General features: G+C 35.8%; 1 protein-coding gene across 1 annotated transcript in view; it reads left to right on the forward strand.

The window, feature by feature from the left end:
- Positions 1-27,702, forward strand: part of PHF14 (PHD finger protein 14) — a 176,566-nt gene that overhangs the window by 75,610 nt on the left and 73,254 nt on the right. Inside the window, 1 exon segment of the mRNA XM_042474907.1 lies at positions 26,554-26,671. Within this exon segment, the coding sequence (XP_042330841.1) occupies positions 26,554-26,671 (118 nt within the window).

The raw sequence follows: 27,702 nt of genomic DNA on the forward strand, positions 1-27,702 counted from the left end.
TGGAGGCATTAAAGCTGAATTTGGGTTGTAAACACAGATAAAGAATTATCAAAGGCGCATTACAGAGGGCCCAGAAGGGGCTGTCTCGCGCTGCCGCCGGTTGCAGCATCCGGGAACTGCAGCAGCCAAACGGCGCAGTTCCCGGACGCTGCCAAGAAGGAGCTTGAAAATCGCGCTCCTTCTTGCTCCCCGGAAGAGATGCCGCAAGGCGCTAGTCACACACTCGCGGAGTCATTTCCGGGGCGCGACGTGCGGACGCAGAGCTTCAGTTACGTCAAGATGGCAGTGGCCTTGTGGAACGGCTGCCGCCATTTGTTACGGACAGAGTCCGTAACAGGAGTAGGGGCGTCCTGAGGATGTCCTAAATGGAGGTATGTAACCCGCCAAAGACAGGGTATTAAAGTCAAAGGCATAATAGATTGAATTCATGCACCTAAGTGAAGAAAAGAGGCAAACAGGGTAGTAAAAAATGTTACTCGTTCTTTAAAATTTGACAAAGAAGCTGTGGCAGTGGTTAAATCTCCACGCATCCCTTGGCCTACGATATTGATGTTAAGGATCCCAAGGTGGCAGGCAGGCTTTGTTTCACTAACAGCAGACTGTCTAGGAGAAGACACAAAAACGTAGCAAATGCTTCAAGAGAGCTGTTTGAGCTATTCTTACTTGCTAAACAAGACAGTAGATTTTTATTAATTATTTGAAGAACATGTTTACAAATGTGCCTAGCATGAGTCAGCCCAGCCTTGAGGATCATAACCAGGCACCTAAGCAGTGGTGTGACCAGGCAATCAATATGACTGCAGATACAAAAGTGAATGTAATATAGCCTCTGCTGCCACTGACTTTCAGGAATTAAGCTCCATTTTCTAACTAGAGGCAATGAGTTTAGAAATTTTAATCCAATGAATTTGTAGTCACAGATGAGTTTAATAACTTTAATGAATTTGTGGAATACATTGAAGTTTAAGGAACCAAATATTAAACAGCACAGGGATTTGAATAAGGAGGAGATTGGTGAGAGCCAAAATTTACAGGATAGTGGTTCACAAAAGGAGAATATGGTTAGCAGGAAGAGGAAATTAAACATGGATGTAGACCACAATGATTGTTTAGTGGAAATCAGACAAAAAATGTTCTAAGAACTCAAAACATGTAGAGAAATGACAAAGGGATGAAGATTTAGAAGCACCAGAGGATGACTGGCCGGATTGTATACTATAGAAATACATCATTAGTGGGGAGTACAATTTCGCAGAAAAGGATGATGATAAGGAAGTGTTTTTAAATAGGTCCTTCAGGAGTTTGTTCAAAAAAATATAAACATTTGGTTTAGGCTCCTCCAGTAATGGCTCCCAGTTGTAAGGTATTAATACTAAGGAGAGGATAGCATCAATTTTAAAGAAGCAGTTGCCACAGGGAGTTGAGATGCTACAGTCTGAGATGTTCAATGATTTAATATAAATTAATTGGGGCACTCCATAGAATATGAGGCACTTTCTTGGGTACGGGAACTATTGGTATTTCTTTATTTTTATTTTTAATGTTATTTTTTTTATGGAGTTCCTAAAGCTCTCATTAGTGGATGGTTCCATAACTGCTCTTACTTCTGATGTGATTGCTCCGAAGAAGGTGATTTGGTGCATTAGAAGTAGATGAAAGGAAGGCTGATGCAGCCCTAAAGAAAGTGCATAAAACTTCGACTTTAACAATAAGGGTATCTATAGCTACTTTCGTGTTTACTTGAGAAGCAATATTATGGGTTCAAGAGATAATGGAGAGTCAGGATTTCAGTGTGTAGGTATTACACAAGATTGGATAAAGTTTGGAAAGCCCTCAAATATGTAGCCAACATGGGGAATGATTCCACTGCTTTTGCAACAAGGAATATTAATATAGTATTGGTAACTGGGAGATAAATATGGCTATGGCTACAGCATTGGGAGGCAGACCAAAAATTTAGGAATAATTTGACATCTGTTCCTATTAAAAGGAAGTTGCTTTTCAGGGAACAAGCATTAAAGAGTGTTTTGTTAGACAGTAAAGAGAAGAAACGGATTATGCTTACCTTGCATAGAAAGACAATAGATAGAAGATTTTTGATTACTAACTGCAGCTAATTACTTTTGAAGAGTAGTCTTCCAAGCTTTGGTTTTGAATATTTTTATAACTTATTTTTATTTATATGCTTTTAAAAGAATATTTTGTTCATTGTCACTCAACAGAAAGTTTACCTAACAGTTTACATAGTAAAACAGAGCATTTGAAACATACCCAAAAAGTATTAATTTTAACATTTGCCTTACAGTTTTGTCTCTGCTCTTTGTTGAGCAAAGCATTCGTTCAGGTTTAACAATAATGATTTGGTAAAAAATATTATTCTGTTTTTACATATATTAATATTGACAATACCTGTGATCCCCTTTGAAGAATGTATTGTTTCTCCACTTTTACTAATAACATAGCTGTCTGTCATGGATACTTAATTAATTCATAAGTAACTATTAAGGCTGTAGACTCAGATATCTTTAGGAATGTTGCACATGGCCTACATACTTGGACTATCATTGCTTAGACATAACCTATATTAATTTTGACTAAGATAGAATACGGTGGATGAGAAGGAAGAAGAGGCTATTGTTGCAGACTGCTGATACTTTATCAAAGAAACCTGAGATGTGCAGAGACACTTTAAAGAACCCATAAAGCAGGAAATTGACAGAATTTGAGGGTGTTGAATTGCCCCCCAGGGAACCTTGGTGCACCACACCACACTGCTTTACTTTCTGTATTTGTTTTAAACTTCTAAATAAATATTGCTAAACATAATCTCACTCCCCCACAGGATATAAAGGCCTTTATTGTAGGCCTACAAGATTTAATTTCTAACCAAGAAGTCAATCAGACGTTATTCAAAGTACGCCTAAAATGGCCCAAGGTGTACAAAACATGACAGACACTTATCATCTCAAGTGGATGTGATGGCCAGGAGTGCTTGGTACCAGCTTAAGCTGATACTCCAGCTGCGTCCCAACAGGACCTAAAGGACCTTGAAACGGTGGTACATGCACTGGTAATCTCTCACTTAGACTTCTGTAATGCGCTCTACATGGGGCTACCTTTGTACCAGGTTCGGAAGCTTCAATTCAAAATGCAGCAGCACTGGAACTTTCAGGTCAGATCATATAACACTTGTCCTAAAATCCTTACACTGGCTGCCAATTAGCTTCCGGGTGCAATACAAAGTGTTGGTTGTTACCTTTAAAGCCCTACATGGCTTGGGCCTGAGTTACTTGAGGGAACGCCTCTCCCTACACAATCCACCCCACACCCTCAGGACAACAGGGAAGAATCTTTTAGACTACCCAAAGGTCAGACTAATAGTTACTTCCAAAAGAGCATATATAGCTATGACCCCCAGGTTATGGAACAATCTGCCTGAGGAGATCCTTCTCATCATGACCCTACATGCCTTTAAGAAGGCATTAAAGATGGATCTCTTCCGACGGGCATACCCACCTGACCTTCTATAAAGAACTTTAGGAAACCCTGCTTCTGATCATAACAGCATAACTGCCCGCTGCCCTGCGATTACTGTAATTGAAATTTTTATACTTTGTGATGTTTTTATGATATGTATTTTAGACATGATTGCCTGTATGGAGATTTTTGGTTGTAATCCCGCTTTGATCCATTGGGAGAAGCAGGAAAATACAAATAAACTTATTATTATTATTATTATTATTATTTACATAACATCCAGACATGCCAAAGTCTTGTTTATAAGCCTGTAAAATTGTATACGTAGATCGCTTTGTAGAATGTTCCATTATAGTTGAAAGCCTCTGTCCTACAGTTTATGTCCTTCTTCTTTGGATATAATCTTTTCTCTTCTTTAACAGATTAATTTTATTTGTTACTTAGCATCCTTTTTCCAAACACAGACATACAAAACATTTAAAAGAATAGAAATAATTCTTTTTTAAAAATATATTTTATTAGTTAATTACGCATATTAACATACATCACATATAAAACATATATACAAAAACAAGACTCAATAAAGAAGTAAAGAAAAAAAAGCACAGAGCTTTAACATATATTACATATGTAGAGTTATTCCTGTTCTTAATCCATAAGAATAATTTTCTGGGACCTCACTACTATGTTTCGTAGAAAGTTTCTTTTTTGTTTTTCTATTAGACTTATCCAAAAATAAGAACCACAAACACCATATAGAGTAATGGAACAATAAATCGTCTAGTTCTTACTTACATAGCGACTTATATACATTTGTAAAGCATAAACATCCTTTACTTCTTTGGTTGGGTCCAAGTATTAAAGAGATATTCTCTATCACCATAATATTTCTTATACCAACAAAAGAATAGAAATAAATCTCAATCAAAGAGGAAAAACTCATTTCTGAGTAGTTATCTCTGTACAGTTTTTAAAGAAAAGCTTGTATTTCTGATTCTGTGACACATTTTATATAGAAGAATACTGATGCTTTTAATGTTTACAAAATAAAATGCAAATAAATAACTTTAGCAGCTGCCACATAAAAGGCTGAGTTATCCCCAGGGAAAACTTATATTAAAGGATATGGTTAAAGAATTTACCTAAAATTCAAATATTAGGCACTTGTCTGACAAACTAGTCATACTCATTGGGCTGTTGTCTCTCATGATATCTGTCACTCCTTCATGATGCTGGCTCCCAATAAATGTAACTTGTTTACCTGGAGGAAAGACTATACCCCTCAGGTGTGCTGCCCAGATAAGGGAAGCACCCACTATCACAACCTCCATGCCCGGAAGGAGATTGTACAGCAAGAACTAGACCCAATTTTACAATCAGAACTAGGTTCACAGTAAAAACAGAAAAATTACTCAACCTGCTGATATGGTTTAAAACCCATTATTCTTTTCACACGTCCCTAGAGATGTAAAATTTCTGGAAATTTTGAAGCCATGAAGCAAAATGGTTTTAATGGCCTGATACAGACAGGCCAAAATAAAGCTGCTTCGAGTCACTTTGGAGGTATGCTGTTTAAATGATACACGTGTCCCAAGAGTCCAGAAGCCACACCAAAGCCACGCTCCAGTCCTAAGGACTGGACTGCAACTTTGGTGCAGCTTCCAGACTCTTAGGACGCATGCATCATCGAAACAGCATACCTCCAAAGTGACTCGAAGCAGCTTTATTTTGGCCTGTCTGTATAGGGCCAATGATTTTCTCAAGAGAAAGACCTGGCCTTTCTTTTTTAAAATATAATGGTTTTCTCAAGAGAAAGCCTTGGCCTTTCTTTTTTAAAAAAATCCCCAAAACTCAGCATTCTTTACAAACTGAAATGCACTTTATTACTTTAGGAATATAAAATAAATTATGTATCACTTTGGCATAAGACTATCATCTTTTAATGACAAATTAAAAGTAATTAAATTGGTTGTTGCATGCGTTTAAGTTGTTCCTGACTTGTTCCAACCCTGTCATGGGATGTTCTTGGCAAGATTTGTTGAGAGGGGCGTTGCCATTGCCTTCCTCTGAGGCTGAGAGATAGACTTGCCCAAGTTCGCCCAGTGGATTTCCATGGCTGAGGATGGGTTCAAACTGGTTTCCACAGTAATAGTCCAACACTCAACCCACTACATGAAATTGGCTCCCTCACTCCTTAGTAATGCCTGAAGGAAGGTGCCTTCATGTACAAGATAGTGTTTTGCTAATGTAAGCAATGTAAGATTGCTTGCTTAGTATAAAAGCTTTCCTTAAAAGGTTTTTTCTTTTCCACACTCTTCATATGCCTTTGCTCACGAAAAAGCTCTGTACAGTCAGAGGTGGAAAACGTGCAACGTGTACCCCTCAATAACTTCCCACAAAGTTATTGTGTTGTTGAGAATTTGGAGGTCCCCACTCTATAGTGAAGAGCAAGAGATAGGGCCAGAACTTTATGGAGGTCCAGTGTACAAAACTTTAAATCCATTTCATGGAGTATTCCATGAATCAAGCTATCAATTTATAAATTATAATAAGTATGAAGAATAAGGGGGAAATCAGGGAAGAATAAGAGTTGTAAATAACTTAAAGGTATATGTTGCATGCGTATTTATAATCTATAAATTCAGATAGTACCCCAAATGCATGTAATGAGGATTAAAATGAGAGACAGTAAAAGAATTCCAGGCTGATTCTGGCTTAGTATTCAGTAGTGATAACCCAGGCATAGACAAAACACTATCTTCCCAAATGGACATTTAGAGGAAAGGTCAAGCAGTATGAAACTTGTTATTTATTTAAATATAAATAGCACTGAAATGTAATTGCATAATGCTTATTTAAGATATATAGGAAAATCTTTTAAACACTAAAAGTGGAAATAGAAAATACAATGAAACAGACCATTATGTCTATTGTCTCGGGCATTTCTCTTTGGCATAATGTCATAAACTTATGAATGTGGCATACTTTTTTCTCTAGAGCTGCAAAAGAAGCAAACAGTTTCTCCAATTCCCTCTGACTTTTGTATCTGCAGTGAAACCATACTAAGGGAATATATAATGGAAGCAATGAGTTGACATTGCAAGATTGTGTAGTAAGTGACTTTTACCACTGCACATAAACAGAGCAGTTATTCTAAATCATAGCATCGGTTTCACTCAGATAACCACTAAAATCACTGCACTGTGGTCTGCTGAAAATGCCATCATCCTTCATCTGCCACATTAAGCCCAGGGAGAGCAGGCAGTAGTAGAGCCTGCACTTCTGTGGAGAAGGATGAGCCCTGAACCAAGTGAAAAGATGTTCTGGAAGAACAGTAACCTTTCCTATGATGTGTGCCTTTTCCATTATATTTTTGACGCAAAATGCTGCCAAATGATTTAATGGTGACATTTTGTTTTGCTGACTTTCCTCTTTTCTCATTAATAAGAAACAAAAGTTGGGGTAGGAAGTGAATGAGTGGCCACGCATTTTGAATTCTGTTACAAGCACAATTGTAAGATAGTAAGATTATTAGAGGGAAGCTCTTCTGCAGCCCCGAAAGAAGTGGGGTTTATGGTAAAAAAAAAATTCCTTTAAAAAAACCATTCTGTTCTCTAATGGTATTGGAGCTATAGTTCTTTTCATAACACTGTTCTGTGCATATCTACACAGTGTTTTCGGTGCCATTTACTCCCAGGTAAGTGTACTGCAGCTTAAGTTTATTTTGTTTTGTTTTTTCCTTTTATATAAATTGCACACAAAATAGCTTGATAAATCAAGAACATTTTTCATAATTTGCATTTACAGATTCATCACATGTCAGACCTTTTGGCAACATTCCTTTTTTGATAGCTTATAGAACATTCCTACTCTCTTTTACTGTTCAGTTTGTAACTCTGACCCTATTCAGAAATACAACTTCAATGAAGTTTGTATTGCATTAGGGAGAGGGTAGTGCCCCTTGCCAGTCACTGCAACTTCCCATGCTTTGGGGTTGAATGTCTACAGAATGGGGTCACTTATATAGCCTCTCTGCATTACTAGAACCCTGATTTCCCAGATCTCTGAATCATCTGATGAGTTTACATGTATAGGGCTGGCTCCCTTCAACAGACATTCATCCTACAATTCATAGAAGGATGATAGGATGAGGGACTAGATGACACCAATGCATTCATCCTTGCTCTCTCCCTTGTCTGATTCCAGTTTGCATGGTGTGTGGGGCAATTCCATTGGAGTTATGTGGGTGAATGAATTCAGTCTTTTTGAAAATTGATGTGTCTTCCCAATTTGGCGAGGAGATAATTATCAGAGATGAATACTTTTAAAAATGGCCAGAATAACTTGATCTCTCCTATTTAAGGACATGGTTTTGTCACATCTATCAGATGTCACAATAAGCTTTCATTCACTTAAATGTATTTGTTAGCTGTCAGAATGTTGTGGTAGTATTTTAAATTTTAAATCATCTGAGTTATGAAAAAAATAACATAACCCTGTGGCACTTTAAAAGCAAACACATTTATTCCAAAAAATGTTATAGATTGTAATCCGTTTTGTTGTTCTTTGTTTGGCCCTATGTTTAATCCTTTCTGACTCTGAACTCATGCCAAAAATTCAAGAATCAGGAACTTACATATTTCATGTTGATAGAAAATAAAATAAACTAGAAAAGGTTCTTCAATATAGTAATGCTTTGATTCAAATATTTTTCCAGTTGAATTTGAGGATAATCACACACGCACACACACACACACACACACACACACACACACACAGAGTTTACCATTCAGTTTGAAGCAAAAGACAAGCAAGCAAAGAGGCTTACGACAATAGTGTAGAAACAGCAAAACAGACAGATCAAAGTGAAAAATATATATTCTAATAAAAATTCTGAAAGGAAGATAGTTACATAGCTGCTGGTGCCCATGTGACAGGTAACAACTTAGATGAAAAACCGTAGACCACCAAAGTCACAAAGCCCACATGAGAGCTATCAAAAAACTGATCCTATCAGTGAAAGAAATAAGAAAAAGACATTTCCATGACAAAACTATAGCTTGAGCGAAAGAGAGCCTGAGTCTTGTCAGGATAATTGTCCACTGTCCATACCATTATATCTTATTGATGAAGATCTCAGAGAAACGCACACACACCCTTCCCAGAGACCAGTATTGGTTTAGGCAGTCAACCTCCGATATTAGAATTTGCATAATAAATTCTGCTGCCAATTATAGAACATGAATTATGTTAAAAAAAATATGTCTGAAATGAAGGAAACAACTCCCACTCTTCCATCCAGCAGCAAGTTAGTTGTCAATAACAGAGGGGGGAAAACACAAGATGTCTGCTATTAAACAGCATAACAAAGAAAAGTGACTTGTTCATAATTTTGAAACATCCACATTCATGGGCCTATCTGAACAAGAGTATTCAAGGCATTTCTAAAGGCAAACAAAATATATATTTAGAATCAAGACAATGCCTAAACATTAGAAGGATGAAGGGAATAAATTTCATCTAATTACATATGTCATTGATATAGTTCCGCTGTGAAAGATTCTTCACAGTCTCTTTCTTTATACATGTTTGTAACATTGGCCCGAGATAGACAGGCGGGAAGCGGTGTGCTGGCGCCAATTCTAGGGTTCGGGAGCACGCACTAACCGCACACTCTCGAACCCTACCACATAACAGTAGTGCCATGATGGCAGCCTCCCGTCCACACAGGGGCCGCCATCATGATGTAAGCGACACACAGCGTATATCACTTACTGATGCGCCGGCGGACTGAAAAGAATCTTGTTTTTCCAGGTTCTTTTTGGTGCAGAGGGACGCTCCACAGTTTGGCTGCTGCGGCGTCCCTCGGGAACAAAAATGGATGGCTCCAGCCTGCCCTTTCGGGGCAGTCTGCACAGCCCCATTGTTAAGATAGATAGTTGTAATATGCAAATATTGCATGTTAAACTTAAAGCCTTTCTTGTAGAGATATGGAATAATATAGATCATCCAGCTTTCTGTAAATACTAGTGGTTCAGAAAGCAAGTTTAAGATTGTTCTGAGAGTCTTACCAAAATACACATAGTGCTGTTTTAATTCAAAATCTAATGTTGAGGTGAGGGTGGTGTATACCCTGTTACTTTATTAAATGTCATTGAGTGAGTCAAGACCATAATGATGTAATTTCTTAATTTTGCTTTCAATGTTAGGAGAAGGCTTGTTGGCTCCAACTCTGTTCCTGCTCCATTTCTCATTTTTCAAACATTAACCATGGTTTCACAATATGCAAATCAGAGTTTACTGAAAATATGGTCTGCTGACCTATTTCAAGTGGTGTTGAATCCCTGTTTTAATTTACATTTTTAGTTTATATTAATCCCAGTTTGTATCAGTATCTGTGCCATACCATTGTTCTGTTTGTGGCATGTTGTCATCTGGATATCCAGATCTCAGAGGGGAAATGTTCATTATAGTCTTTGTCTTATTCATGTTTATTGTTTATTGAGTGCACCCATTCTGATGGTTTTGTTGGTATTGTTTAAACAAAATAAAATAATAGAAAATGGTTTCATACCATTATTTTTCAAGCATATGGCTAGATTGTGAATCATCGGTAAAACATATTGTATTTGTTTTACATTGGGCAATTGAGAGAGAATGTTGGAAATATTTGAAAGTTTAAAGTATCCAAAGAGGAATGATGATCAGTCTCTTCAGGAGTGTGGCTCTTCATGAACAATGAAATTGTATCAATGTTTGGTTTGCAAAAAGTAAGGTGATTTTCTTGCAGTTTTTATAATCTCAGAAAAACCTAATAGCAGATCTGATTAGTCTGTGGTGAGACATGATCTGTTTTGTGATCTAAAAAACATTCCCAAGCATATCTTGGTGTCAGAGGAGTTTAGTACAGAACTGCAAATACAAGAATAATTTTAAGAGGTCTTTCCAGATGGCAGGGCAGAGCCAATCCAAGACAGTTTGCTCCCAGTGGTGAAACAAGAAATGGTACTAACCTCCCAGAAGAACTTAGAGGCCTCCCTCACATCAAGGTATGTCATATTCCAAGCTAGCAAAATTATATGGGCCCATGAGGCTTCTTATTATCCCTGACAGAATAAATTCAGTAATAACAAACTATCATTCCCTCATGACAGACAAATTAGCAGCCAGTTTACCTCTGCCTAATAACAAGGCCTACTCTTGGTAGGACTGTGTCAATTACCAATTGCTTTCTCCCCTTGAAATATGGAGGTGAACTGCTAATGTCTATAGTCTCTAATGCTGGTCAACCACTTACTCATATGAGCAATCGTTTTAAGTGACTGCAGAGAACAAACTTACCTCCACTCACTTCTACTGAGTGGTACAATGACCCTATCAGCTATTTCTTGCACATGTCACCAAATCAGGGTTTTACTTTTCAACCCACTGTGCATGAGCAGCATCCACCCTTTTCCTCAAACCCACAAGCATATATACCAAAATACTAAAACATCTTCTTATGAAAGAAAGGAGTAAAGATGGAAGCTATAGATGGAAGAACAGGAAAAGGGAATTCAAAAATGGTAATACATATAAATTTAAATGGGTTAAGGCCAATTTAAATTGGCCTTAATCTAAGAATTTGCTGTCATTCTTACAAAAATGAAAATGAACAAGCCACTTTAGTGAGTGCTTGCCTTGAGAACATGCCATGTATGTCTAAGAGGCCAGTCTTAAAAACAGAATAATGCATTTGAAAACAACAGTCTGAGCCGTCAAGGCAGTTCTTAATCAGAGTGGTTTATTCATTTATTTAGAATATTTATGCCCCATTCTTCAGCCACAAAGGCTCACAGAGCGGCTTACAAATTGTTAATTTGACATCTCTGAAAATGCCAGCCACACGTGCTGGTGAAACATCATGAATAAACTCTTCCAGAACACGGCCACATAGCCAGAAAAACCCACAAAATCTATGTTAATTTGACAGTTCCCTATCCTCAGGCTTACAGTCTAAAAAGACAAGACACAAAAAGAAATGGGAATGGTAGTGAGGAAGGGATCAAGTCCAGCAGATACTACTGTTCTCTCCCTCCAAGGCCAGGATGGTAGCAGATTAAGATCAAGGGAGGGCCTTTCAACTTCCTTTGGGCCTAGGCATAGTGGAGCTGTGCCTGCCGTCTCCTTCTCTCCCTCCAAATGTTTAGAGTGTTAGATTGGGAAAGGATGACCTTGAGCCTGTCACTTGCTTAGATTAACCTATCTCACATGGTTGATGTGAGAATAAAGGAGGAAGAGAAGGAGTAATGGGCCTCACCACAAACCTATTAGACAAAAAGTGGGATAAAAATACAGTATAAATCTAAAGATTGATAATACACAGCTGGCCCTCCATATCCATGGATTCTTTATCCACAGATTCAACTATCCATGCTTGCAAATGTAATTTTAAAAATTCAAAAAGTAACCTTGATTTTGCCATTTTGTACAAGAGATAGCATTTTACTATGCCATTTAGCACCCACAGATTTTTGTGTCCATGGTATACCAAGGATACCCACTGGTGGATGCCAAGGGCCTACTGTAGTGTAGTACAGCTTGGGTATAGTAATAATAAATGATTCTTAACTACTGGTGAAGGGAATGCGGTTGATGTTCTTCTGGTGTTGTGTTTTGCAAAATGTAATAAATACACTTGAGTCGTTTTTTCCCAGTATGATAATCATTGATGTGCACGTCAAACCATTTTTTCTAATTATCTGAAGAGTCCAGTACTTAGAGATGTCAGATACCAATATAAAGAGTAAAGACGTTCCTCCTTTAACATTTTAGAGTAATCTATTTCCCCTCAAGACAAGTCTAGAATAACTCATTTTGCCTCCATTAAGTGAAGTGTGGGGTTGCTAATTTCATAGTCTAAAATATGAGTTTAGACAGAATTTTTCCTTCCATATAATCTTGTGCTTTGAATGATTAAAACACAGGTAGCCAACAGTCAGGGACTGAGGGGACTGTCCTCCCATAAAAAGTTGGAGGCACACACTTACAAAGCCTAAAATATTTCCCCCCTTAAAATGTTCCCAAACACCCTCTAGGGGATATGGGGGCAATTTCACCAGTCTCCTCCCCCTGGTCATTTTAGGCCCATGAAAGGCTCTTTTTACAATAGGAAGTGACCTGAAAATTAATTTCTCAATTCACTTCCTGAAAAAGATTCAGAAGTCAACTTGCAGTTTATAACAATAGAGAAAAGGAATTCCCTGGACCTAAACAGCCTACAAGGGGCAAAATATGGCAACATTGCCCCCCTTGCCCCCTGCAATAGCAGTAGCAAGTTCATTTCTATACCACTTATCAGTGCATTTAAGCACTCCCTAAGTGGTTTACCATGTGTAAACTAATTGTCCCCAATAAGCTGGCTATTCGTTTTAGTGACCTCGGAAGGATGCAAGGCTGATGGACCCTGGAGCTCTGCCTGGGATCAAACTCACAACTTTATGGCTGTGAATCACTGCAGTATCAACATTTAATCACTGCGCCACCAGGGCTCCTTAGAGAAGGGGAGGCAAAATATTTAACACCCCTGGGTCCACATGCACCCTGTCTTAAAGAATAGTAATTTCATTGATTCAGCATTAGCAGGTGGTTCTCAGATTCCTACTGCCTATGAAAACTTACAGCTACCATATAGTCATTGTCAATAACGTTATCCTCCACAAATTTGTGCAGACTTATTTTAAAGCCATCCCTAGTTGATGGACATCTCTAAAACCTTCCTTTCAAAAAAAAAAGTCATGGTTAATTGCCATAAATAGCAACAAGGGCCTTTGTTGTGACAAAGTTTTCAAACAGTAGATTCTTAAAAGAACATGAGCCATGCTTAAGCAAATTTTATTCTATAATTCTGATATCTTTTTTGTATTTGAACAGTATAAATCAAGCACTCAATATCGAAAAAATGAACACATATATAGAAGTTATGCTCACATTATCATTATAAGAATATGGGCATAAAAGGAGTAATGCCTTAAATTGTTCTATTGTGGTCAGCACTGTTGTGAACAATCTCACTATTCTATATTTTTACTTTGGCTCTTCAACTGGTTTCCAATATGCTTTTCACTTTCCATTAATTTTCCAGTGAACCTAAATCTGAATTCTATGCTACTGTTTTGCAATTTCAGTTTATAATTCGTTGTTATCCAAGTCAGGGATAAAGTATACAGACATAAAAATAAAACTGTGAGCAGTCTTGTGTTTTGCATAATCTACATTTGCTCTACAAAACCAGGCATTATATTTAGCTCTTTATTTTGTAGTAATTAAAAAATCTGGTGTATGTCCATTCAAACATATTTTCAGAATGGACATAAGAATTCAACTGATTTGCATATAAAAATTATTTCATGCTATTATTAATTGAAACATGGGGCAATACCTACCATGTTTTCTTTTGCTCTGTTATGATATCTAGTGGCAATTTCTTCATGTTGGTATTTTAGTCTCGCTAGGTTAAAAAAATTACTACTTCCTTTCCTCTAAGGATTGTCCATATTTAAGCACCAAATGCAAATAATAGTAATAAGGGTTCATAATGCAAGGTCATGTTTTTGTTGGTTTTTTATTTTAAAAAATCCAATCAAAGCTCTTTCTTACAATGTTTCCTTACAATGGTAAAGTTAGAATTAATCTGAAATGTAATGGAATTAAATAATAGACTAATTGACTTGGAAGGACTTGAAAATGCAGCTGTGAAGGAACAAGATAAAATTGTCAGTTTCAAAGATATATCTTTAAATACCAAAGTCAGAATCACCCATGACACCTATTTCCAATATATATATAATTATGAAAGCTGGACAGTCAAGAAAGCTGACAAGAAGAGTATCAACTCAATTGAAATGTGCTAGAGGAGATTACTATGGATATCATGGACTACCAAAAAATATATAAATGTGTCCTTGAGCAATTCAAGCAGTTCACTAGAAGCCAAAACAACTAAACTGTCGTTATCATACTTTGGACATATTGTGAGATACGTAACAAGCATAAATACATAGCTGGATTAGAAGCCAACATTGTTTGCAAATGAATAATTGGAAAAGGCAGCAGTTTCTTCTGTCTGACCTTCAATATCTAGAATCCTTTGCCTTGCGATTGATTTTGCTTGATCTAATCCTAACTTTAGAATGATATCGCTGGAAAGTCCAAAAAGGTTCATGTTCTTACGGATAGCTGTTTTCCAAGAAGATTTATAGTTTTCTACCAAAATTAACTGGGACATTCCGCCATGTAACTTTATATAACTTTAACCAATAAGTAAAGATGTTTATCCACAAACTGGATTCAATTTTACTGACTCTTGCTTCCCTTCGAAGTACAGCATTTAGTAAACATTGGGCTACCTGAAATATGCTCCTCAAAAGCTTTGTTTGAACTCTTTCAAGCGAGATCATATTACTCTGTGGCCCTAATTGAGTCCCATATAACAGTTGAGCTCGAGCTTTGGCCATGAAGAGTTTAATTGCAGCAGGAATGAACTGTGCTCCTTTTTTGAATGGCTGCAACAGTTCATTTTGCCTTCCAAGAGACATAGTCTGAATGAGCATTTCTGTTTCCTGAAGCTTAGAAAACTATCCCCAAATATTTAAAGTTCTTAACCTGCTCAATAGGCTGCCCACCCAAAATTCAACTTCTCTGTTTAGGATATTTTGAAAAGGTGAGGATCTTAGTCTTGGTCTTAGTCTTATGTTACAGTGCCAAAATTTAGGAGAGCTTTACCATTAGCTCGATTCAATGTTCTCCCAACAGCAGTACTGGAAGGAAAATGGGGGAAATCCCCTATGAATTCCGACTCTGTCCTTGTGATACTAGTGCTATAGAAACTACAGCTCATGTGCTTTTGTACTGTCAATTTTATAAGGACATTCGCCACTAACTGATTAACCCTCTTTTAACTAAATTTCCAGGACACACTGATGTTTTTTTATTTACGCTATCTTTTGGATAGTCAGAATCAAACTGTTATACTTAAAGTAGCAAAATTTTGCTACATTATGTGTAAAATACGTCTCCAGATGGTTAGTGATGATTGATGTTAGATGGCAGAAATTGATTTTGTTTCTTGTTTTAATAGTTGTATTCTATTTTTGTACTGGTCAGTGACCATAATAAATTGCTGCTGTTGTTGGTTAAAAAAATAATAATGCTCAGAAAAGTAGAATGCAATAGGAAAAGAGGAAGACCTAATTAAATGTAGATCGATTCCAGCAAGAAAGCTACAGCTCTGATTTTGCAAGACTTGAGCAGGGTTGTCAGTGACTGAGGCTCTTGGAGAACTCTCATTCAGAGGGTCCCCATATGCTGTCAACTTGACAGCATATAGCAAGAATAGTTAACATGCACTGTTTTCTTGATAGGAAAGCTGAAAAATTATTTTCTAGTACTAGTATCCTAATAAATGCCAATGTGCCCTCACCTAATTAGATAGCCTGTCAACATTATGACAACTCTTTCATAACACTACATTTACAGGTATAGTTAATATTACGTATCATGCTATATAGTTAAGAGTTCTTTCAAAGGGAAGTTTTTTCTCTTTATATACAGTTGGCCCTCCATGTTGGCAGCTTTTACTTGTGGATTTGAGTATTTGTGAATTTGATTAATGTGTTCTCTTTAGGAATCTCTAGGTCCTCTACCACGACTCTGTGGCCTAGTTTCACCAGAAGTTTCACTGGCGAATGTAGTGATTCCTAGAGAGACACTTCTCTAGCGTTTGTAGGTCCTCCAGCACAGTTCTGTGGTTAATGTCCAGCAGATGTTGACCATAGCGTTGTGCTGGAGGATCTAGAAGTTCCTAGAGAGATATTATTTAAGGTTAAAAAAATAATCTTTTTGTTTCTAACCCCAGCAAATGTGGAGTGCCCACTGTAGTCATGTCTCTCATTAATAGAAACCTATCATATTGCCAAAAGGTTACTCTGCTCAAAATTATATAGCTGATTTTCTCTCTTTTTTTTATAAGCATGGTATAAGGACAAAAATGGATGATTCATAACACTGATTTACTTCCAAATGAATTTGGAAATGTAACACTAATCTTAAATTGTCTCTTTCCAGTCTGAATCTGCTATGATGTTGAAATGTTTCATAAGTCAGTCGAACTGTTAAGAATGGTAAATGTTAATTTACTTTCTTTTTCTTATCACTTTACTGTGTAGATACTCTTCATGAGACACTACTCTGCCACAACTCATCCTCGGAGGCAGTCCTGGAAACTACTTTTATAAATGTGATTTTAAGCTGTGGATAAGACTTTCAATAGGACCAAACTAAAGGAAAACAGTATATTTATCCTTCCCGTGTTCCTAGTCTTGATAAAAACTTGTTTGCCAGGTCCTGTAGAATATAACCAATTGGTATGTTACTTGGACTGACAAGGCAGTTAATTTACTTGATTTTTTTTCCTTTGCACTAATCAGGCACATTTGATATGTGCATTGCTGGAAAATACCGGATAAATGTCTTGTCTGAATTGTTCTATTAAGTAATTTTGTCTCCCATTGCAATTCCTTGGCAAATGATGATGTACAGTACTTGGACTCACTGAAGAGTGACAGGAGCCTATGGGACTTAAATACTTTATGTGATGTTATTGAATGGGAAAAGCAATGCTTTGTCATTTGTTGGCTGCTCTGTTTTCTGTGCCTCTTAATAAGCAAATTCCTATATAAAATAATGTGTTGAGGAACTATATGTAAAAGGCTTGCTTTCTGTAAATAAATAAATAAATATTAAGTTCAGTGGTATTCAGATATCTGTAAAACATTTCAACATTCTCATTATGAAATAGATTTATTTATTTATTTATTTATTTATTAGTACATTAGCATTTCATTTTAGATTCAGTGTGTAAGTATGTGTGTTCTAGGTAGTGATGTTCCATCAAACCCAGTAGCACTCCCTGTTTCATTTTGGGAGAAGTGAAAAGCTAATTACATGGTATCTGACAACAATAAAAGGTGCTCATTAACTTTCTGTTTAGTATAAGATTTGTATCCCCCCCCCCAAATAATTCACTTGGCATCCAAAGTATATTAAATACTTAATTTTGTCCTTGTTTTGAAAGAAGCTGTATGTGCATTTGTATCTGTAATGTTGAAGTATATATGTTGCGATCCAACAAAGATACTAACTCATGGGGAGAATACAAAATTTCTTTATAGTATTTATTGTACCTGCTCTCATTGGTAAAAGGGCAAGTTGTATTTTTAAACTAAAAGGTGGCTTGGCTCCCCAGCAGTCGAAGAAATATCGAAGAGGCCACTATTGATTTTCTTATGTGCACTTATCACTTTGTTGGATCACAGCCATGATATTGGAATTTCTCAGAATATGGTAATGTGTTGGGTTTTGGGGTACATTTAACAAGGTATATATATTACCTGTTAAAAGAGATTTTATAACCAGAGTATAAAATGGAAAACAGAATAATAAGAGGATGTATCAAATAATAGGAAATGATAAATTAGTGTATTCTCTTGGTTATGGATGGGGTTACAGGCTGTATCTTATCTGGATGTGTTCAATAAAATATAATTTGATCTTGGTTATACTGTTTGAAATAAGCATTTTGTCAAGACTCATTCTATTAAGATGGATTCACAATGTAAATACATACATGAGAATCAACAAATAAAATTAGATACATCATTAATTTATCTGGGATTTAATACAAATGCTGCCATAGATTGCCCTGAGTATGCATACTAAATTCATTTCCCCTTAAAGTCCTCCACATGAGCAAAATTAATAATTTAATCACTTATTATTTTTACAATATACCTAAGTATAGTTTAAATAGCATCTATTCCTAATAGAAGAAATTTGTTAAGAAACAAATCCTTAGTAATCACTAAATATTTGCCACACTTTTTCTCTTTAAACACATACACACAAAGACACATATGTATGCTTTGACCAAAATGTCCTTTACAAGTAGTACACGGAGTTGCTAAGACTATATTGGACTTGTGTACTTGATTGTATGGTGCCCTGAGCAGTTTCTTGGGATGACAGTTAATAATTAAAATAAAGAAATAGATTTTACTTTTAGAGTAAGGAGCAGATGAATGCCTGTAAGGGAATAAAATGAATGGAGAATAGTTCATTATTTATTGTTCATACAGAATTCTTAATTTATGTGTACAGGGATAATCATAATTATGGTGGCAGCAGGATTAGAGTTATATTCAACAGTCTATGTACTATGCATTTTAGATTAGTATTCTTGCTTATTTTTACTTATACATTCTTCAGTTTTCAGTTCTCTAATAATAGATTCCTTGTACTATCACATTTTTGTGTTTGAGAAATTCCTTAATAGTTTTCCATATTAAATAACAATACAGAAAGAAATGAGTATCTTCTTGAAAATACCAGTGTGTTCAAAACCTAATTATGTACACAACTAAATGGGAATCTCATTGAATTCAAAGAGCTATATGTATACGTAAACCTTCATAGTATTGCACTGTATTCATGTGCATAGTCGCTTCAAAATAGCTTTGTGCATATTATTCCTTTATAGTTTACGCTTAATGGTGTATAATTTTTAAGCCATCGTAGGACAAGACTCTTGAAACAACAAAATACATTTTTTTAAAAAATGACTGAATAATCTCAAATTATAATTTATAGATGCATGGAGAGTAAGGATTGTGTAATGTGTGAAATACCGTATATACTCGACTATAAGTCAACCCCATGTAGGACCCTGTTATCTCCTGGGGTTTGGTTCCAAGATCCCCCGTGGATAACAAAAACCATGGATGCTCAAGTCCCATTAAATCTAATGGCAGAGCAAAATGGTGTCCCTTATATAAAATGAAAAATCAAGGTCTGCTATTTAGAATTTATACTTTTTTAAAATATTATCAAGCCATGGATGAATCGATGGATAAAAAATCCTTCGATAAGTTGAGGGCAGGTTTGGGGGCCAAAATTATGGATTTTGATATGACTTGTGGATAAGTCTAGAGTAAAACTTAGGGGTATGTAACAAACAATGCAAATGAAGACAGTACCAGAAAACTTACAAAATTCTAGGAAACATAACTGTTTGGGCTCATATTAAAGGTTTTGTGGATATGACGCTCTTGCCTTTCACCAGGGAATGGTTCCTTTTTTAATAAGAATTAACGTACAATGCAGTGCCTACCTTGACCCGTGGATAAGTCGACTCAAGTTTTTGGAGTCAATTTTTGACTAAAATTTCTAGACTTACACATGAGTATATACAGTAAACAACAATATATTAGTAAACTGGAAATATATATCAGTTTTCAGAAAGTGTAATGCTATATTTGCGGGGGGATGGAAAACAGTAGAACCACTTTGTAAAATAAGCCTTCTAGTCTTTCAGAATGATTAGAACATATATTTATATATTTCTGTATGTATATTAATGATCAACATAATAGTAGAAATAGCAGCAGTATCCTTTATGAGGATAAATTCCCCTTCACCATTAAAAAAAAGACGTTAAGCTTTTGGGAGAATGTTTAATGAGCAGTAACATTTCTCATTTATAGAGGGACATATTAGAGTGCTTTCCTTCAGTTTTTAAGTTTTATGTTTACTTTTATGCTTTACATTTCTTTGTCTGTTTTCAAAATCTGCTTCCAAAATAATGAGGTATATAATGCATTCAAGACTAACTTTTGTCTTGCTTGACCTTAACTAGATCTTATAAGATAAATTTTGAAGACGTACGCATTCCAAGATTTATGTGAATGTTACCTCTTTGGTCCATGTCTAATCTTAAAATGATCCCATATTTTGCTCACAGCCAAACATAGCAGAGGGTGGTGTAATATTTAAATTCTGTTCCAGCTTCAAATACTATATAGGTGGTATTGCTGAATACATTTTTAAATATACTGTATATTTGTTGATTCAAACAAGAAAGTTAGATCAACTTCAGATTAAAACTAGTAGTACTAGAATCTGTAATAAATATTACTCTGCAAAAGATTACAATATAAAACATTAAATGCAAAAATTAAAAACCAGTATGTAGTTATCTTAACATTTTTGACATGTCTCTTAGACATAATTTGGTGGTGCATAGTATAACATTTATTTCTGAAATAACCAACACTAAATTATGGTGAGATGCAATAGTGTATTGCTCACATGTGGTATGGTAGCAGTCGGACATATATTCACTGGTATTTATAACTAGAACTTTTTGTGGTTCACAATGGGCTACTGGGATAGCATAAGTTTTTAAAATGCTTAATATAAATAAATGGTGAAGTTCCATGGCAGAATGGAGAGATGCTACTCCAGAAAATAATGCATTAGATCTAAAAGCAATAAGCATAGAAACACTTGTTGGTTTAAGTATTGTGTTCATCTAGTTAGTAGTAATAGTAGTATTTGTTTGCTGCCTCTCAGTCAGCCGAATCACCTGATGAAAAGTAATGAATACTTGAGTTTTTAAACAATCAAAACAAATAAAACAATAGACAATTTTTGTAAGGATCAGTAGCTGTATGAAAGGTGTTTGCTCCCGTCTTGAAACTTTTTTGGCGTGGAGCTTGTCTTAAATTGACATTATTGAGATTGTGTTAATTGAGGCTAGACTCTGGAAGGAGACCATATTTCAAATATTTTTTGAGGAGGCAATTGGAATAGTGGGTAGGGGCAACAGTTTTATTTGCAAGATACCTGGCATACATCTGACAGATTTATATCAGTGCCAGCTTTAGACATGCATTATTTAAAAAAAAAACCCAAAAACAATCTGCTTCTATCATTGCACTAAACCTTATGTGTGTTTTTAACTCTTCTATAGAATGAAAATGGTAGTGTGAAACTGTACTCCTTCTGTTCCTTTATCTGCTTCTTGTTACTTCATTTTAATTGTGGCCTTGCCCATGCACCTTATGATAGTGTAAAATCCTAAACTGACCAATGGAATTTTTCTTCTTTCAGATGCCAAGTCTTTTGCTGTTTTATGGTGTGACACTTTGCAAGGTTATTGTAACACTTATGTAGCACTTCAGCTTGTAAACAGAATATATTTGTACATTGTTTAAATTGCACTTTCATGGGTAATGTGAATACTGTTCAGTAGCACATACTTAGGTGGGAAAGGTTTTCTGACCTTTAGGAACAAAATTGGTGAAGTTACCTTTAAATATAACCTGAATTTTAGGTGGTACTTTTTACAACCAAACATGATTGTAGTTGAGTTATGAATAGAAAAGACATACATTTTATTTCTTTGGAGTTTTTTCAAATCATTATGGTGACTTACAAATATGCAAACTATGCACACATTTTTCTTTACCTCTTCATTTAGATAAACACAGGTCTTTCTCCTCTCCCATTCCCCCAGTGTCTGTTCTAAGACTTCTGCAGGCCAGCTGATAAGACTCCCTCTTGTGCAAGTAGGCGCAGTGTAATGAAGTTGGACGTGCGTGCAAGGTTTCGTAAATAGAATGAGATTGACCCCCCAGCCATTATCTCATTTATCTTATTTACATTGTAAAATCAGGATTTACAGTATTGATTAGAACATAATTACCTAATTATGAACGGGAAAGTGCAGAGTTATGTGCGGGGTTGAACACAGCAGGCTGAACTGCTGAAAGATTTCCAAGGGCATGAGCAGATGGAGATCACTTTATTAAAGAACAAAACAGACGTGTTTCAGGTATGGAAGTATCTAATCAACATCTCTTGCTGTGCTAAGGTACTTGACCTCAATTCTCTATTTTTGTTTTTGAAACATATTTTCTGTTAGCTGCTAATTTTTAGACTTTATTATTTAACCTCTCATACTCACTGTGACAAATGGCAGAGGGGTCCCAACCATTTCTCTGTCCATATACCTATCATACTTTTATTCTTTAGTAATTTAAATACTAGTTGATTTGCCCAGGCTGGAGGACAAAACCGATTTAATTTTGGCTTACAACACTATAGTATATTAAGGCCTTAATTGCCAATCAACTAAATATGTTATTTTAACTTTTGGAATTAACCTTTTAGTTATGTACAAATTTAATTTATAGTGACAGGACAATAGAGGGCTTAAACCATGCCTCTTGATCTTAGCACTTGGGACATTAACAAGTATGTTTTCATTGTGGCATGCCAATTGCTAAACCAGCACAGCAAAAGAAGCATGATATGTTATGCTGCTGGCATTACAATCAGTCACAGAGGCATTTGCATCTGCCAAGAGGTCTGGTCCAGGCATTTAAGAGACTTGGGTAAGTTTAGGATAATTCTCAGCCATGCATCATGTGTCGTGTATGAATTAGGCACCTTATATCTGCCTCAGTAGCATGATCCTTCCTAATATAACCTCAACAGTTGCATGCATAGACACACACACACACACACACCTTGATTGGTTCTAAGTTTAATCAGTTTCAAATTATGTAGGAAAGGGTCAGTATTGAAATTGATAAAATGCACCCCAAATTACCCCAATCAGTGTCACACATCCATACCTGAAGTTTAAAACAAGCTGTAGCCTCTCTGTTCACCCTGTTTTTGTAGCTATCTTGGGAGGTAGAACAGTAAATCCCAAAACTTCTTTTGATCTCCTCTACTAACAGCTGATAAATATTGCAGATCATTTATTCAAAGAATGCATGGAAATCCTTATGTGCAGATTTCTGCTACTACAGACCATAAAAGCTGAATTGGGATTATGTTTTCAAAATGATTAGACACTTAAGTAGTTAATGCATAATGTAGTCATTTCTTACTATTTTCACATCATTGCTTATTATCCAGTATGTCTTAGTAACAGTCTGAAAATGGACAGTAGTGTTTAAAGCCCACTTCAGCCATATTGATCTTGGCCTAATAAACCATGGTTTATTATTCTGAGGGGGGAAAAACATAATAATCATGGACTAACTAATCCCTTTCTCAACTGATTCAACAAACCTTGGAAGTTTTGCATTAGGGCATGGAAGAGCAGGGGAAGAAGGAACATGTAGACTCAGTGTGTGTTCTCCATCAGAAAACATGGTTTATTAGAGCATGGTCTGGTGCTTCCTCCCGGGTGAGAATAATATAATAGGGCTGTTATTTTTAGCCTGGTAAATTTTCAAGTTTTTATTAGTGCCTCAAAAATAATATTGGGATAACGGGACTCTATGTGTGTGTGTGTGTGTGTGTGATATCCTGGGTAATAATTTTATTATTGTGCAGTCTTAATATATCTCATGGGAAGTCCCTAATCTTATCGACTGTCTCCAATCTCTTAATTCTTTATGCTTCTTGTGCCTTATGTCTCTATGTTCTGCACAATATAAGTGATGAGCATGACATTGGGAAATCTACAGATACAGTGAGGAAATAAACTGTTTAAAATGCTGAAAAGCAATGTCCCATTCATCTCCCTTTACAAAAATATCAACCTGAAATATATAATAAATTTCCTGAGAATCGGGATCCAGACTGTCTTAGTAACAGTCTGAAACATTAAGCTAGAAGCATTCTAATTTTTTCAAAACTTTATTCTGTTACTGCTGTTCCTGTGTGTGTGTGTGTGTCTGTATGTGTGTGTATCGTTGAAATAATATGAAATATGCTGCTAGGTTTTGAATATGTACTGTATTAGTGTACTAGCTTGTAGCAGAAACTTTTGTGTCAAAAACATCATACCTAAAGCAAGATTAGATTCAGAATAAGAAGGTGTGGAAACTGGAGGAATGAACATCAATAATGTAAGATGATACAATATTGCAAAAAGAAAATAAAGTGGACCCTTGTTATACCCTGGGGTTTGGTTCCAAGATCCCCCATGGATAACAAAATCCATGTATGCTCAAGTCCCATTAAATATAATGACAGCAAAGTGGTGTTTCTTATAAAAAATGGAAAATCAAGGTTTGATATTTGAAATTTATATGTTTTTTTTAAATATTTTCAAACTGTGGATGCTTAAATCCATGTATAAGAAATCCGTGTATAAGAAGGGCCGACAGTATCAAAGACTTGGAACACTTATTTTAAAAAGTCAAAGAAGAAAGTGCAAGGGCAGGTCTACAGTTGAACATTTAAATTAGTAACCACCACAGAGGATTTAGATAAGTTTAAAGATTTAAAGATTTTTAATACCTTGGCTCAGTCATTAATCAGTGGAGACTGCTGTCATGAAATCAGAAAATTAGGACTTGGACGGGCAACTATGAAGGAACTGGACAGGATTCTGAATTTTTTGTACTCAAGATATATCACTGAATACTAAAATTAGCATTGTACAAACCATTGTATTACCCATCTCTATGTGTGGGTGTGAAAGCTGGACAGTAAAAGCTAATAGAGGGAAAAATCAACTCATTTGAGATGTGTTGGAGAAGAGTTCTCCAGATCCCATGAACTGCTAAAAATACAAATAATTGGGTCCTAGAGCAAATCAAGCCAGAATTCTCCTTAGAAGCTAGTATGACTAGACTGAGGCTCTTGCACTTTGGCCATATAAAGAGAAGTCAGAATTCACTAGAAAAGAGAATAATGCTTGGTAAGGTGGAGGGCAGTAGGAAGAAAAAGAAGACCACACTGGGTAGACTCAATCAGGGAAGACACAGCTATTAGTCTGCAGGACCTGAGCAAGACTGCTGAGGACACAGTAATTTGGAGGTCTCACATTCATTGGGTCTCTAGGGTCTGTCAAGTCAAAGACAGCTAAACTAACATAGTAAAGCAGAAATATGAATTTCATGAAAAGTATAAATATGTATATGTATTCAAAATATTTTCATTTCATCTTTTGACCATAGTTTTACCTTTTATTAAGCTTAGTACAGTGGCCCCTTGGTATCCATTGGGGTTTGGCTCCATGGATGTTCGAGTGCCATTCCTTATATAAAATAGTAAACAGCAAAGTTTGCTTTTTGGAATTTTTTTCCTGAATATCTTTTGAGCCATGGTTGATTGAATCCATGGATGCAGAATTTGTGGATTTAGAGTGCCAACTGTAAAGGTTAATATTGTAAATATAAGTATTTACATAGGAATATGAGTTCCTCCCCAACATTGTTCACTTCTGGGAAGTGGGGTTGAGTTTCTCTGATGTATTTTGTACTGTGTAACTATATGTCTACCAGTATATGAGTTTAAATTCCTCTTTTCCTCCCTCTGTTTTAGAACTGGAAAAAATCACAACTGGGAAATTGCTTTCCTTGAGCTTTAGATATTATATTAGACATATGTGAGATCCCCTTGGGTGACTTTTTGGATTTAGTATGGATATGGGTTTAGGGGGGGATTCCCTTTGACAACTTGTCTAAATTTGACACAACCTTTTGTGTTTTGCTGTTTCAGATAACATATTCCATTCTTGATTCCTGGTAATGTTACAAAGGGCATTCCTTGGTATCATTAAACATGATACATTCAGCATTACTACAGTTGTATAGAATATGCTATTCAAATAAAAATCACCAAATTTAACAAAGGAGGAAAACTCATACACTTGCAGAGCAGGCCTATCACCATCAGTAGTTTCCCCTTTTAACGTTCAGTAAAATTTACAATTTTTAAAGTTTAGTCTTCAAAGTAAGGGGCAGTTCCTCTTTCTTACCCATGAGGACTGGAGGGAAAAAACATTCCATTCAGACAGATACCTGTGGCAGGGCCACAGCAGGCCATGCCTTACTCTTGTTCCCTGTCATCTGATATTCAGAGTCACCTGGTACCTGCAGGATTCTATTTTGCCCACTGAGTTTAGCTTCATACAGTCTTCACATGATTAGGGTTTTATTCTTTATTAATTTTTCCCCATCTTGATTTGCCTCAGTGTTCAGATCTCTTAAGTGTTGTCAAACTTGTACTAATGTATAGCACTGCTGGGGACTCAGGGACCATGGTGTGTGTACATGATGCTCTTCCACATGTGTGGGCTTATCTTCTACATAATCAAATGTCCATAAAATAACATGACTCTTGTTCAAACACTTTCTGGAGTTTTCATCTTCTAGTTGTCTTGATATTTCTGTTTTATTCTGAAAGTTTTGATGTTGTTATTATTTTTAAAAAAATGTGTTTCTAATGCAGGTGTGATGAATGCAGGCTTTGCTATCATTTTGGATGTTTGGACCCTCCTTTGAAAAAATCTCCCAAACAAACTGGCTATGGGTGGATTTGTCAAGAGTGTGATTCTACATCTTCAAAAGTAAGTGAATAAATTATAGAAAATTCAGACAAGGGAAATCTTTTAGTAAACATTTCTTAATGGTTCCTTTTGCATTTCTGTGTGAACACTATTATATTTAGTTGCCACTATTCTGTTATATCTTATTAGTGGGAACTCACACAGTTTACTGTTTGTTTAATCTCTAGTTTGATATTCCTGAACTATTTTTCTTCTAGTATTTTTATTAGCTCAAAATAATTTTAAAAGGTTATTGTATTCTGATCTGTCACTGCAAGATGTTTTACAGTTTTTAAAGTTTAGTCATGAGTGCTAATATACTAAATATGTTTGTGGAATATACTTGGAATCTGATGATACTGCTAAGTGTTTTTATTATAGAAAGACTATTTTCTATATATTTTAATTTACTTGTATTGTTTTTTTCTAATCTATAAAGGCTTTTAATGAGATATTAGAAATTTAAATTAAAACGTGTTGTTTATCATCTTTTATTACTGACTGCATGAGATGCTTTAATACATGTGTGGTCAATATGCTGAAAAAGACCCTTCACAGTATGCTAAATGAATTATTTTGTACATTTATTTAATTCAGTAGCACGTTTTAGAGGAAAAAAGCAAAAGGCAGAACATGGTTTTCAGGTGCAGTTTTTCTTTACAAATTGAAAAGTAACCCATGTGCTACAAAATAAGTTATTAGTTAGACCATTCCTTAGAATACAGTTTTGGCACAGAATAATTAAATGTTACCATCCATGATGGCCTGGGCATCCTAAATCTTTTTAAAAGCACTTAAGTGAGCCTTATGTCTTTGTGAGAATTACTGTAGATATAAAATTCCAAGCAGCCCTCTAAATTAAAATGGCTTTTCTGTAACATGAATGAAAATGGTCTGTTAGTCACTGAAGACTTCTTGCCAATTGGATTATTACTTGAAAAAAGCAGAGCTCTGATAAGACAAAATCTTAGATTGATTAGGCTGCATTGTTTTCAGCATGGGTCATTTTAATGGTATTTGAATGAGCAAATAGGATCAGAAAAATTGTCTTA

Source organism: Sceloporus undulatus, chromosome 6 (assembly GCF_019175285.1).
Source record: "Sceloporus undulatus isolate JIND9_A2432 ecotype Alabama chromosome 6, SceUnd_v1.1, whole genome shotgun sequence".
NCBI classification, from domain to species: domain Eukaryota; kingdom Metazoa; phylum Chordata; class Lepidosauria; order Squamata; family Phrynosomatidae; genus Sceloporus; species Sceloporus undulatus.